This window comes from Styela clava, chromosome 4, assembly GCF_964204865.1.
Source record: "Styela clava chromosome 4, kaStyClav1.hap1.2, whole genome shotgun sequence".
NCBI lineage: Eukaryota > Metazoa > Chordata > Ascidiacea > Stolidobranchia > Styelidae > Styela > Styela clava.
In genome coordinates, this window is record NC_135253.1 from 13,754,746 (window position 1) to 13,769,415 (window position 14,670).

Below are 14,670 nucleotides of genomic sequence, written 5' to 3' on the forward strand. Positions count from 1 at the left end.
TTAATTTAATCCGGCGAGTAGGTTGAGTTGACGCAATTTTACCGGATAATTGTCGACCTGAAAAAAGAAAACGAAAGATTCATTTCAGACAACTTCTATTGCTCGTTGCAATTATTTCCTAAAAATATTTAAATGTTATAGAATATAGACGTTCGTTATATCAAAGGATGTTATGGTTTTCAAGATGTTTTATTTGATCGTTCTTGATCTTATCTTTAGGCGACAATTTTCTATTTTTATTGACTCGCACAGAAAAAGACATTTCACCGAGGACTATCCCGAACAAAACGCAAATAACAATTATTTTCAAATATTGACCAAATTAGTAGTTCGAAAAAGACGTGGTTTTGTTTCTAGTCCTTATTATAGTTTTGTAGATACGTTGCGCGTTTGTCGTTTGTTTTCGCTTTTTTAGTATTCAGTCTTTGTGAGAGAAAAAAACATTATAGTTCGAGAAATTGAGGTGAGTGGGTTTTTAAATGAACATTAAATATAAGTTGAATTACCTTATTTTTTATCAAATATCTTCAATATCAATTTATGCAGTTGGTTCAGTAAAAGTTCGGGATAGGAAGAGTATAGCAACGGATTCAGCGCACTGTTGATGGGAAGTACTATTAATCCGATCGGAAGATATGCATCGGTTGGAATATCGAAACCTGGAATGCAAAGACATCTGTAGAGGCACAATTCTTTTATGACAACTGTAATATAATATTTTAAAACCTAATATTTTACCAGCAACCTGTAGGAATCCCATTATGCAGAATGGAATCCAGCACAGAAAGTCCGTTACCACAATTGTAGTAATTTTTTTTTGCATATTTCGGACTCTCTTTCTCAATTCTTTTTTACCGATGGCTTTGTTTTTTCTTGAAGATTTCCTAGAATAAATAGGAAGAAATTGAAATAGAAATATCTATACACTTTCTAATTGAATGGCAATGCTATTTCAAGCATATATTCCAATCTCCATGGGATATTGTTAGTCTTACTGATGGACAAATTTATTACGCTTTAAGATTAGGACTGTATGAATTTACTGAAAAATGACATGATGTTCGTTTGTTAGAAGCATATTAGGACGTTTTTTTTATTTGTATTTTGATATACGTAATAAGTAAGTTCAACAATGAATTGTCAATTATTATAAGTGTAAGAGAAATAACAGTAAACGATTCTCATAGCATTTTTCATTTGCTTTCAACTAAAAAAATTGGGACCTTCTGAAGTATGCGCACCAAGATGGCGCACAACCTGAACTCAGGTTGTGTACCAGGTTAGGGTTCAGGTTATGCGACATCTTGGTGTCCGTACTTCAGGAGTACCAAAAATTGAATATGACGCGATTCATCATGTTATAAGTTGCGTAACACATTTATACATTACCTGTAAACGGCGATGTTAGCAGCGAAAATTGCAAAGAATGACAGGAAATTCAACATAACGATTACTAGTGAATACACCCAAGCAGTGTCAGTAAAGCGATTCGGTAGCAAAGTTGGAAGACAAATGCTATGAGTCGAGTAATACCCAAACTTTCGGTCTATTCTCAACTCCGGATTTATTCTTGAAATAAGGTTCTCAAGTGTTGACCATGATTCGATTGGTAGAGATTCACTGAAAACAAATCTATTTTCAACAAATATATATATTTTCTTCTAGTTATTTCATTTGAATCTAAAGGTAAATAAACAACTAACGTCGAGCCATCGAAGTTTTCTGTAGAAATGAGCCATTTGTTAATATCACCAATTTCACTTTTTGTGATTGTAGAGAAAAAAGGGTTGTTGCGGGACCTGAAAATACTTTTACAATTTAAATGATTGTAACAAAACCCTCACTACAATTGGCAACCTTCAATATGATGCCGATATTCCCTTGTATCGTTTGCTCCGAAGCCGATCATCGAAATTGAAATGTGTCAGCCACCGCACAACTATTACACTAAACTTACGTGAATTTGCTCGCGGCGTCTTAAAAGTGTTATTCGATACCTCCGTGAATGTCTTTCCTCTTTAGAAAAAATTATCAATACTCTAAATTATTCGCTTGTTACAAGCAAAAATATTAGAACAGAAACAAGAATAGGTGAAAAGCGAATTATTGAAGTCGTAATACGTTGATGCTCCGTTCAATTTTACTCGTTTCAAACTATCATAGGAGAAATTGCAAGCTGCGTAATACGACTTTATTATAGCAATTTAAAGTTAAAATCATGCGTAATAGCATTTTTTAGCATACATGCTTGTATAATATGCTATCGCCGAAATGCCTCGACAGTTTTTATGGAAATTTGAAAATTTATTTGTTTACTCCAAATTTATTTGTTAACTTTTTATACATATGAAACTAAGGTCTCTGAAGTGTTTGAAATAAGAAACACGAAAAATTGCTCACCAAGCCCTATCGACAAAATAATCTTCAGTAAACGGCAAAACTGGAACAATTGCAATAATAGATGAAACAATCCATGACATCGCCATTAAGAAGCCAGTAAATCTCAAAGAAATTTCTTCGAATGGTCTTAATGAAAAGAAAATGATTTTGTTGAAATACTGATACCACATATATATTGTTTATATATATTAGAATTTCCTCCTATTTTAAATATGTACCTTAGAATCCCATATACTCGATATACATTCAGTATCACCAATGTTAACACGGATGACTCCGATCCAATTACGAAAAAAGCTCCAAGCAATGAACAACTTGATCCACTTCTCCATGCTTTATCAGCCAGACAGTAGTTGCCTTTCATCATTTCAGCCCTAATACAGATTGCCAGAGTATAAATCTAAAAAAGTAACAATATTAGAAATGCTGAATATATACGTAAAATGTTTTTGTTTACGTATACCTGTCCGTCCCTGATCCGGTTAATAATTGTTAAAGCGATATTGCCTTCTGGGAATCTAGGCTACTAAGAAAATAATACCAGATTGAACAGATTTTACCAACGCAATGATCGGTATTAGTTCACTTCACTATATTTATACAAGAACTTGTGAACAGTTAAAAAAAAATTTCGTATCATTTTGAAAATATATTTGATAAATATAATTAATCAAAATGAGTAACAAAACGATGGATTTTAATGTAAATAGGTTTCCTTGTCATGATACATATTTCAATTAATTCCCCAAATGTCGCTTGTGACAAAATCATAATAATATAATTAACCGATACGTGTATTATCCAAGTTGTAAGAGGGTACATGCAAGTTCATTTGAATAGAGACAAGATGGGCAATTATGATCAGCCACCACATGAAAAATACAATTCGACCCTGAAACTAAGTCAAACGAATTTTTGTCAGAGGACGACTATGGTGTTCCGCAGTTTTACAGAAATAATGATTTAAAATAATGGCTTGAGTAAAAATTGATTCAGTCATTATAAAATCGAAGGATCTGACGACCTCAGTTCGACACGGAAAATCTTGCTTGACTTGTTCTGAGGTATTAATACCGAAAGTGCGCACCTGAACACTCTAGTGAAATTTTACTTAAATTAGACAAAACATGAGTATGGCTAATGGAAAAGAATATACCCCTGCAGTATGATGAGTATATGACACTACATATATATGAGTGAAATGACAGCACCATTGCAACTGTACATCGAGTCTTTTCGCACCCACTCACAATTGTACCCGTGAGTTTAGTCCAATAAAAGTTACTTGGCCCCCACAAATATTATACCTAAGTTTATTTCTGCATTAATTTGCGCCTACCCACTAGGCTTGTACGTAATTTACGGAATTACGTAATTATTTCGAGTTACCGAAGGGAAGTTACGATTTACGTAAAGTCGTAATTATTGGTCGAGCGCTTTCGTGATGAAACAAGCTCTTTTCAAAGCAGTCAATTCCATTGATTGTAGAAAATGAAATAAGTAGAAGAAGTTAGAGTTTCGGTATTCGCAGCCGTTTTTTTCTTTCTTGCCAATACGACGCCGTGATAATTAATGTCGCGCTTATCAAACAGCAATATGACGAAGGAAAAAAAATTGCGCAATGAACCAACGCAACTTCGTCTTTTCGGCATCGGTAAAGCGATTAAGACGGCAGAGAAACAACAAAACGACGAGATTTCCCGCGGACCGTTAAAAATCCCGCGGACCGGTGGTTGGGAATCCTATTCTATTTTTATAGTTACACGTATTTCAATAGTGGAAATTCGGTGCTCCCGAAGTATGCGAACCAAGATGGCGGACATCGGAACGTAACATGGGTAACAGGTTAGGGTTAGGCGATAATTTTTTTCCAATTTTATTATCAGTTCGAAGACTAGCCAAGAGCCTCCCGTGGTATTTATACCTAAAATTATGGCCTAACCCTAACCTAGTACACATATTACATTCCGATGTCCGCCATCTTGGTTCGCATACTTAGGGAGCCCCGGAAATTCCCCACCACAATGCGTGGTTAAAATTAAAAAAAGCTAAATTGTAGCCCAAATGCATAGCTATCTTTGTACAGTATTTAATTGGAAATTATATTTCACCAAGGGAACGAGATTTAAGAATTTCACGATCATCTTTTTGTCTTTAGCAGTTCAATATTTTCAATTTAACTACTTTCAAATATAATCAAGTATGAGCCAGTGTGTTTATTCTGTGCGTGATCCATTTTCTATTACGAAATCTTTCTGTTACACTGGTTATATCGTTATATGTCCGGACCTGGCTTTGCTCAATATGTATTTCACAATGCCTCGCAAAATTTCGGCCAACTGTCTTTACCAAACGCGGCAACCTTTTTTTATTTCATCGTCGACTCGAATACCACAGGCACTCGACCAAACTTGTGTGAATCTTGGCCGATAGGAACGTCGACTTTAGTTAGAAAAATAAGTTAATTTTTTCGTGAGTGCAAAATAAATGTCACAAAATGCCTTGTTTTGCGATATAACTTTGTATTTTCGGAGAAGGAATGTCATATAAGTACGGCATTTAAATTATGCGCAAATAATGGTATAACATTTAGGCCGCGAAATGATTTAATGTCAAATGAAGGATGTTAATCGGGATATCGTCAAGAAGTCGACATCAATAATTATTATAAAATGCTAACTAGGTAGTAAAGTCGAATAATGTAAAAAACGGTGCAATAACAAGTCTTCGTCGCGAGGCAAGCGTAAGTATAATCAAACGCGAGAATACGCTCGTCGATGATTAATAAATTAGAATCCAGAAACTTTTATTTAATATAAAAGTCCATTTAAAAAAAGTCAACTATCGTTTCATAAATATCCGTATACCAGTGTCGGTAATGATAAAATTGATCGCATAAAATTGGGACGGTTAATTTGCGAAGGTGACAAAGGAAAATCAAAGCTAACACTAAAGATAAAAATCAGAATAAAATTAATTTGAATTCACTCCCTGATAGTTGTCTTTAACATCTGTCGCCGGCGTGTAATACTGCCAGGATTATGAAAACCAAACTTCGATGTCCCATTTGGAAAAGAAGTGGACTCAATAGGTTTTTATGATAGGTTTAAATGTGTGAAAAAATATTGCAATTACGGGGTCATTACGTAATCGATTTGGCCGTAATTACGGAATTAATTTTTGTCAATTACGTGCAAGCCTACTACCCACCCGTACCGAGTGGTTGCAAAGAAAATGCAATCGAACTAACGATTCCACTACTAAATATTTAAATTATTATTTTTCTACTTACCCCAACAAAAAAATCTGAAACTGCAAGATTACAAAGCAACAATTTGTTTTCAAGGGCGACTTTACCCATTTTTTTGACTTGTTTATCGTTGAAACACAGTGTCCTAATGGACATCCCGATTACGATGATGTTTCCGGATGTGGCCATGATTGCTTAAAAAAAATAAGAACGTTCAATAAGAAAATAAGAATTTTATTTCATCTTGTGTTTCAACATGCACAAAACAAACGTATAGGTAATTAAAAAAATATGTTTACCAGTATGCAGTTAATCTCTACACAATTCATACGTACCAATGATTGTGTATATTTATTTTTTTCAGGTTTCTCGCTTTATGTTAGAGTCTATACAAACTAGGTATCATTTCGACAGACTCTCTATCGTAAGAAATAAATTATAGAACAACAAAATGCAACATTTTTTTATATTCTATATTGTCTCCATTTTTCGTATTAGTAACACTGTTGGATTTTCATATCAGTGTTATATTTTCTCACCAATAATCCACGTGATCGCAACTAAAATCTTATTCTTTATCATCGAAGTGACGTCGGCGAAGACACTGGTAATACATCTATTGAAACATTCATCATTTCCACTGGCACAATCTTGAATTCCGTCGCATATCTAATATAAACCAAACAGCAGTAATAGTATATAAGAGGCATCCATTTTTTTTGCAAACCACATTATAATGAGCTGAAAAATACAGTTACCTGTTCAGTAACGATGAATATTTGTTTACCACCGTCATTGCAATAAAAATGTGTTTGTGGACTACAATTAACTTCGTCGCTGGAGTCGGAGCAATCCTTACAAAAAAAATATTTGTTAAAATTTTGTTTAAAATAGTCAAATTTCATCGTATACACACCTTCCGGCCATTGCAGACTTCATTTTCGTCTATATGCAAAGGTGATTCGTTCAAACAATAAAACCTAGAAAAAAGCACAAATCATTCGTCTAGTTCCAGTATTTTTATACGTTTATTTTGATTTTACAAGTAAAGCGTTTATTCAAAATTATGACCACGTAATATCCAAATCCAAACCTACGGGCGGAATATAACAAATAATTAATTGAATTATTGTATTGTATGTTCATAATTATATTTTCGTATGCTGGAAAATTATTTGTTCTATGAAAGACACTTTTGCGCACATTGGTCGAATTTGGTAGGATATTTTTAATGTTAACTCCCTCGATTTTGTATTTTTCACTTTTATAATCAATCACAATATTGCATAATATCAGGGTAGTCTTTTTAAATTGGTAAATACCAGCTAGCTAGAATTTCGTATTATAATGGATTACTATTGGTCCTAACATTTATATGTTTGCAAGAGAACGAAATTTTGTTAAAAAATTACAATAAAACGGCCCCAAGGCGACAATTGCCCCAAAACTAAATATATTATTGTGCTGAGACGACTGAACTATGGCACCGATCAGATCTGTATTTATCGGTTGATCGCATCCAGCTTCCTCCCAATCTTGATTAAAGGGCATCTGATTTTTTTATCACGAAATACAAAAAAACATGCTTTTACATTTAAAATTTAGAGTAAATAAAAATCCAGTATTTTCACCTACTAATAAAATACCACCTATTCTAGAAGAAAAAGCGCATTATGCCAGGAGGATGTATTGTATACTCATCACTTTCCATTATCAAAGGCCCTGTGTAGTATCTTAGGGTGACCGTACATTTGAACCCACGTACATTTGAACCCATGTGTATATCCACGGGTTCAATCTATATGCGGGCGCTAAAACCCATGGGTTAGGGTTAGTGTGGGTTCAACTATCCGGAAAAAAAAAATTTTCATAGGTGCAATAGCATACAGGTGCAATTGCCATGGGTTCAAATGTACGTGGGTTCAAATGTAATGGAACCGTATCTTAGATACCGGTGCTTAAAATTGTGCTATGTTCTAGTCTTTCTATCTCAACATGAGCCCAGGTTTCCCATAAAACTGGGGTGCCTAAACGGTAATGATTTATTACGGCCTATTAATACATAATTTATTGAGGTTACCTTGACGTACAAGATAGATAGAAATGATAAAATGTAGCTGAAATAAAAACCTGTGAAAACAATCGACTTCTTCTTCGCCATATCTACAGTCTTTCACACCGTTACATATCCTCGAGAACGTGACAGGATTAGTGGACGGGCAGTTGTATAAGCTGAAATACATGGATTATATTGAATTATCTCGTTTACATATTTAAAAAAAAAACATTTAAGAAAGTGACCAGTAAACAGATGAAACTCTTGTAATATGATCATCCAGTCAATGATCTAGAATGCAGAACATAGGAATTTTAGCTTTACCCGCTCGAATCTACATGGTGGCAAAATGGTGCGAATGATGGGCATCCACATTCTTCTCGTATATCTCCAGGACAGGTAATTTTCCCGTCACATTGGGTAGCATAAAGATCTAAAAAGGATTAAAGGGCGTTCACTAATCAAACTATCTCCTGGCCTAGTGATTTCGTGCCGGTGTTCCACACGCAAAAAACAGTCGGTGTTCCGCGCAACATTGGTGTTCCCTGGAATACATCCGTTTGCTCGTCGTCAAATTCTTGTTTGACAATTATCAGACTATTTTATGGTAACAAATTTAATAAATTGGAGATCAACAATCAATGAGCACGTATTTGGTGATCTCGTTTTAGGTTTTACGACAGTATATCACAAATCTAGTTAGCCATCAAGAATCTTAGGTAGTAGGCAGCTTGTCAACGTTAGTACCTCTCTACGTGAAAACCTGGTTGAAAATTTTTGTTAAAGATTCATTCATGAGATATATATAATGAAATATTTTAAAGAGATAAAAATGTCCCAGTGCTATTATTCAAAAGGTTGGACACACTGCTCAGACATTGCACCGACATAATAAACAGTAGCCTACTTACCAACATTAGTGAACGCATTCGGTCCTCTACATTTATAATTGCATGTTTGAAGTCCTATAGAAAAGAAAATCCGTTATAAATCAACCTTATCTTGACTTTTCAGTAGAACTGTAAAAATTTCCATGGGTCTCCAATATATTAATTCAAATATTAATTAGAATTTCCTTGTTAAAAAGATTACAGTTCGCTGTCATCCTCGTCATCATTTAGGCTTTTGTGTCAGAACTGTATCAGGTGTAGCAGTTTATTCGTGTACTGTATATATATCATCATTATAAAGCTACCAGTTATAGACTTTACCTCACTTTATCACTTTTTTTAAACCTATTTTACTTTTTCTCAATGAGTATTTTTAAAATCCACACTACTACTCATAAATTAGGTATTCAGACGGTTTTGGAGATTATGTATAATTACTCCAGTAGAAAATTGTCTCTTAGCTCACAGTTCACGAAATGAAACGGATGTGACTGTTTGATAGAACAGGAATTTTCTTGATCAAGAAATATACAGTAAAAATAATATGCTGTATTTACCAACTTCTTTGCATTGAATTTCCGGACAATTAATTTCATCAATGTGGCCGACACAATCGGACCTGAAATGCAGAACAGGGTATTTATCGTCTATTAAATTGTCTTATTTTAACGTTTCCACTGATTGGCCTTAGAGTAGAACATGTTGGACCGACCGCGCTGTCAGCTATTTTTAGTTTGCAAGGCGCGCGCGGTGTTGGTGTTTCGTTTCCATAACAACTGGCTCTTCCATCAAATTCAATTCTAGTTTAGTTCTTCAGTGGGTGTCAAGGACCCATCACAACTCCATTAAAATCCTTTTTTCTACTCACTAAATTCATTACTAACCTTCCGTCGCAAATGCTCTCCGTCGATAGGGGAAGAGAATTTCTGGATTTATCACATGTTAACTGTTGCTGCCAAGCATCAATATTTTTTACTGCATAAAGAGAAGCTTGTCATAATTAAGTTATTTTGTTTAGCTTATTTTGTTATCAAGATGGAAACATTTTGAATTGAATCGGAATATACTTAAAAATTAATTTTTCTCTTATAATTGTAGATAGATACCTGAATTTATGTCCCAAATCAGGAATTAATGAGCAACCAGCAAACCAATTACCGTTTGATCAAGATGGTCGCACAACAATTAACGATATCTTGTAACTGCGAATTTGGGTACTCCCGTAGTATGTGAACCAAGATGGCGGACACCGGAAAGTAGTATGTGTACCAGGTTAGGGTTAGGCCATCATTTTATTCCAATTTTCCTTATTTCAGTTCTATTACGAGTTCGGGGACTAGCCAAGTTTCCCGTAGTCTTGTAGTATTTGAACCTGAAATTATGGAAATTATGGAAACCCTAACCTGGTACACATACTACGTCCCAGTGTTCGCCATCTTGGTTCGCATACAACGGGAGTACCCGAATTTGTACCTTAAAATAGGACTTATGGTTGTGTTAAGAATTCCCATTACTCGCTAGATTAACGATTAATGATTTTGACACTACTACCAAGTTCTGATGCGGACTCACTTAACATCTGTGATTGGTTTACCTCTCTGCCGTGGCAAATCTCGTAAAGTTTCCATGCTCTTAAGATGATGTTTACTACCTGGAAGTAGTACTTATAATGAAAATTATAAATATCTCACTCCATCGAATTTTCTCGCAGACAGCTGGCTTTGTTCTCTTTTTGCACAGACATTCGTCAGAAAGATCTGGGCAATCTATGATTCCATCACACAGACTATTGAAGGCAATTACAGTTGGATGAGTCAAACAATGAAAACATTGCTTGTTGAGAAAACCTTGAAAACGGAACAATAAGCTCAATAGCAGATTACTTATTTTATTGGCAAAAATATGGCAGTTGTATAAAATATTTGATAATAAGTAGTTACAAAAAAAATAAATAAAACGAATAAAATTGCCGAAATTTTATCATTGAGGTATCAGTCTAAATAGATTCATTATATATATCATTAATTAAAATGTTCGATGTGTAAAGGGCCAGCTAATTTTGAAGACAAACAAAAGCAAAAACATGCTAATTGGCGAATTGTATGCGGATAAATGATGTATTCGAACGGATTTATCGACTTTACTCTCCATCGGGAAAAATATTAAAATTCCTAAACTATTAGGTGTGCGAGCTCGTTTATGTAGAATTTTCAATATTTTTCCGAGATTAAATGAATATATATATAAATTTAAAAATGCCTGTATTTCATCATACTTCGTTGTTTCGTAGAATTGTCATTGTCACAAAAACACTCGTCAGCCCCTGTAAAATATAACAATGTGTGCTACGCTAAATCAATACACGAATATAAGAAATAAGGTCGAATGAGAATCCAGTTTTTGCCCAATAATGAGTTATTTGTGACCGAGTTTATTCACTATCAGATAACATGTTTTGTGTACAGTACTCAATTGTACCTTTTCACAATAACAAAATTACCAGCTGATGCTAACGATTGTTTAGCATTTACACCCAAAACACAAGTTATGGTATTGAATCAATATAGTTTGTATTCAATGGATTTCCTTTCATTGTGTTGTTGACCCACTGCCGGGTTCGATAGAGAGAGAAATTTGTAACAGGCTTCTGGGCTAATCTAATGGTATCATAACGGTCATTTTATACATATTGTAACGGATTCCATTTGAGTGTACTTTCAAATTAGTCGGTAGCTTTCATCTATCATTACTTATCGATTTTAAGCGGTAAGTATGTTGATAGGTATTTGTCTGTCTGTTTGTTTGTTTCTCTGTCTGTTAGATGCAGGCGATATCTCACGAAAGCAAGATTGAATTTGCCCCAGATTTTGCATGTGCGTTCATCATATGTCCTACCAGAATCCTATTGATTTTGAATTAATTATGTCGTATAATTAGCGAGTTATTAATTAATTGGTGTCACTATGGAGTAAGAGCGCTGTTTTGGGGGATCCCTAACTTTCGATCGATAAGTCTTCGGTCTCTGACCGATATTCTAGTTTATTTATCAACGAAATTAAATTCTGAAGAGAGAATGTTTCTAAGTAGATGTTTCTCTATCAATGTTGACTTGAATTGCTTCTAGTATGATGCCAACTACTTTTTACTGACACTTTTGTTCCAGCATAAACCTGTGTGAGCTTTTAGGGCTAGGGCGTCAGTGTTCATTCATTGCAAACAGTAATACTTCCACGTTTTTAACGGGCTCGCTATCTTCTCTACGGGAGACGGGCGCATTTTATAATTCGGCACAATCCTAAACTAAAAAGGGGTGAGCCAATATCACAGAGTCTAGCAAACGTTCACGTTTCGACTTATATTAAATAAATCAAACAGTAACTTACTGACGACAAAAAGTGTAAAACATTGCATCTTACTGCTGCTTTCGTTGAATTTATATTTGATTGTGATTTGTGTCTGCTCTACATTAGATCAAACAACAAACAAACAAAAAAAGCTTTGTAAAATGGTTACCCCCGACACAATGATCAATTCCGTCGCACATGTAGTGCTCGGGTAAAAGGCATCGCTTTGGATTACGAGTTGAGAACACGCCATCGCAAAATATTTCTTCTCCAATTCGTTGTGCCATGCTATCGCGCTCGTCAGAACCATCACTGGAAATATAATCAAATATAAAGATTTAAAATTTTTAGTACGGATATCAATAGGTAGATACGTTTTTATGGGCTTTGTAAAATCAAGATCACAAGCTTTCACATTTTACACACAAAGTAGACATATGTATCGTTTTGCTAAATTGATGTTGTTACTATTCTTCCTCTTGTTTTTGTGAAGAGTCCATTTTCTATTTCAATGATTGTTGTTATACATAGAAGGCTATTACTTTTACTTGTTTTAAAAGTTTCTGTGATTTCTATGCAATTCGTTTTTCACTTCGAAGTTTTGTGTGATGACGTCATCGAAATAAAAAATTGCGCACCGTGTGGCGTTTCCAACATCAAGATATTTCAGCGATCTCGTGGTCAGCGAAGTCGGCAGTTTTTGATAAGGAAGATTACCGGTACTGTGAACGATTTGATACTACTTCGTTTTGGCTTTCGTTTCCATATATTTGAGCATTACTCTCTTGTTATAAATCGCCATCATTTATAGAGAGAAGATGCACCACGTTGTTGGGCCAATTTTTCTGGGGAATCATCAGTGCATATACAGTATATATATATATTAATTTATATGATACTGGTTATTTCATAAGGCAAAATAGTAGTTCCAAATAGTATGCAATGTAACGCGATATATATATATAAATTGTTTCTAGAAAAATACGTTATGATTTTAAAAACACTGGTTAAAGATGGAAGTTTTGAAAACTATTACGTTCAATTTTATTCAAATTTAGAAGATAATTACATAATAGCATATTTCGCCAGCAAAAGAAAATCATAAAATTGTGGTTCAAGACCATAAGCTCTATTTAATATATAACAAGAAAGGTATTTTCTATTTGGGGGAACTTACAGACAATCTGGGTGACCGTCGCAAAATCCCATAATGCAAGATTTTCCATCGAGGCATCTAAAACGATCTCTGAAACACCCTGATAAAGAAATGATGAGTAGAAAACGAAGTTCTTAATTCAAAGACCTCATGAGGATAAGGGTTGTAATATTTACGCTATAGGCAGCAAATGACGGACAAAGGACAATATTCAACAATTGTTGGACATTCCTACTTCAGCGTTGATTAAGAAACAGCATACGCTTGGATACGTTGCTTTTAAGATTTTCGTATCCGATTCGATTTATAAGAACTGGCTTTTGGTATGCAACTTTTAGCTTATCTTTTATAGAATTCTTTTTTCATTTTTACAAAGAGAGAAAAGTAAGAGCGATCAAAGTTTGAAGACGTTTTAACGCATATTATTGGTTTGTCAGTCATGTCTTTGTCATATTTGGGGGCTTAGTAACTGTCAATATCCTATATATATTCGGTAATATTAAAACATAACTACCAAATGTATAAAATTTTATTACATGTATAAAAAGAATGAAATATGTTTATAAAGTTTCGAAAAAATTGCATAATCTTACACGGGTCCAGAAATATAAAGTGTCAAAATCTTTGTTACGTTCGACAGTAAGCAGATGCTATCGTGCCTCCGATATCAGGGTTTGAGTTTAAATTAGTACGATTGTCTAGCCCTAAGGTAAGCCGAAGTGTCGAGATATCGTCACTGATATTATATGAGAAGCCATATCTCAATATGCAAGATTTCTAGCCAATCTAGCCAAAACAATAAAGAAAATTGGGTAAAAAAGAAACTACATAATTCCGTGAAAAAAATAAAAAAAAATTCATCAATATTGTGCATCAGTGTAATTTGTTTCAAGTACAGGACATCCTTTCAATACCATATTTTGAATCTGAGAACCAAAGCCCATTAGTCACACTATACTGAGTTGTTAACTAATAAAATAATTGAACATATATGAAAAATATGGCAACATTCTTCCGACGTAAAATACTATCTCTATACAGTGATATTTCAAAACAAAATTTATTTTCAAAATAAGTTTAATTACATAGTTTACTTTCCATACTTACATACCTTGTGAAGAACGAAATCCAAACAATAAAATTAAATGTAAAATGACGATAACGTTGAAAATCAACATGATATAACTGTTGTGATGTGATGATCTTCACTATTACGCTATGAAATATAATAACCACTGCGGTAGAAAAAATAAAAATAAAATGAATAAAAAACGTAACAACTATTCAATCATCTAAGAAGAATCGTATGTATATATATATACTGAAAGCAATTACACATATGCAAAAATCCTCATCTAGATAGGTTTGATTGCTAAACATCACTTCAGACAAACGTCTGTTATAATATTCTTCCGCAGTTTTCTGGGCAATGGTAAAGACTCAGAAAACACTATTTCACATTGCTATTGGCGTATCGTTTAGGAAAAAAAGCGGATTTTATTTCGAATGATTATTTCCATCACAATTTTCAAAGTCGGGAAAAGACAAGCGTGAAGAAAACAAAATTAAATTTC

General features: G+C 34.1%; 1 protein-coding gene across 1 annotated transcript; it reads right to left on the reverse strand.

The window, feature by feature from the left end:
- On the reverse strand, nt 1-14,274 carry LOC144421986 (uncharacterized). The gene is made up of 17 exons (XM_078111633.1): nt 14,208-14,274; nt 13,118-13,196; nt 12,110-12,252; nt 10,169-10,247; nt 9,154-9,215; nt 8,618-8,671; nt 8,031-8,139; nt 7,781-7,882; nt 6,567-6,630; nt 6,409-6,504; nt 6,190-6,319; nt 5,693-5,844; nt 2,619-2,800; nt 2,401-2,526; nt 1,704-1,799; nt 797-884; nt 1-57 (listed from the first exon to the last, which is right to left on the reverse strand). The coding sequence occupies exons 1-17, from the start codon at nt 14,272-14,274 to the stop codon at nt 1-3; spliced, it is 1,686 nt and encodes a 561-aa protein (XP_077967759.1).
- Nucleotides 14,275-14,670: the final 396 nt, after the last annotated feature.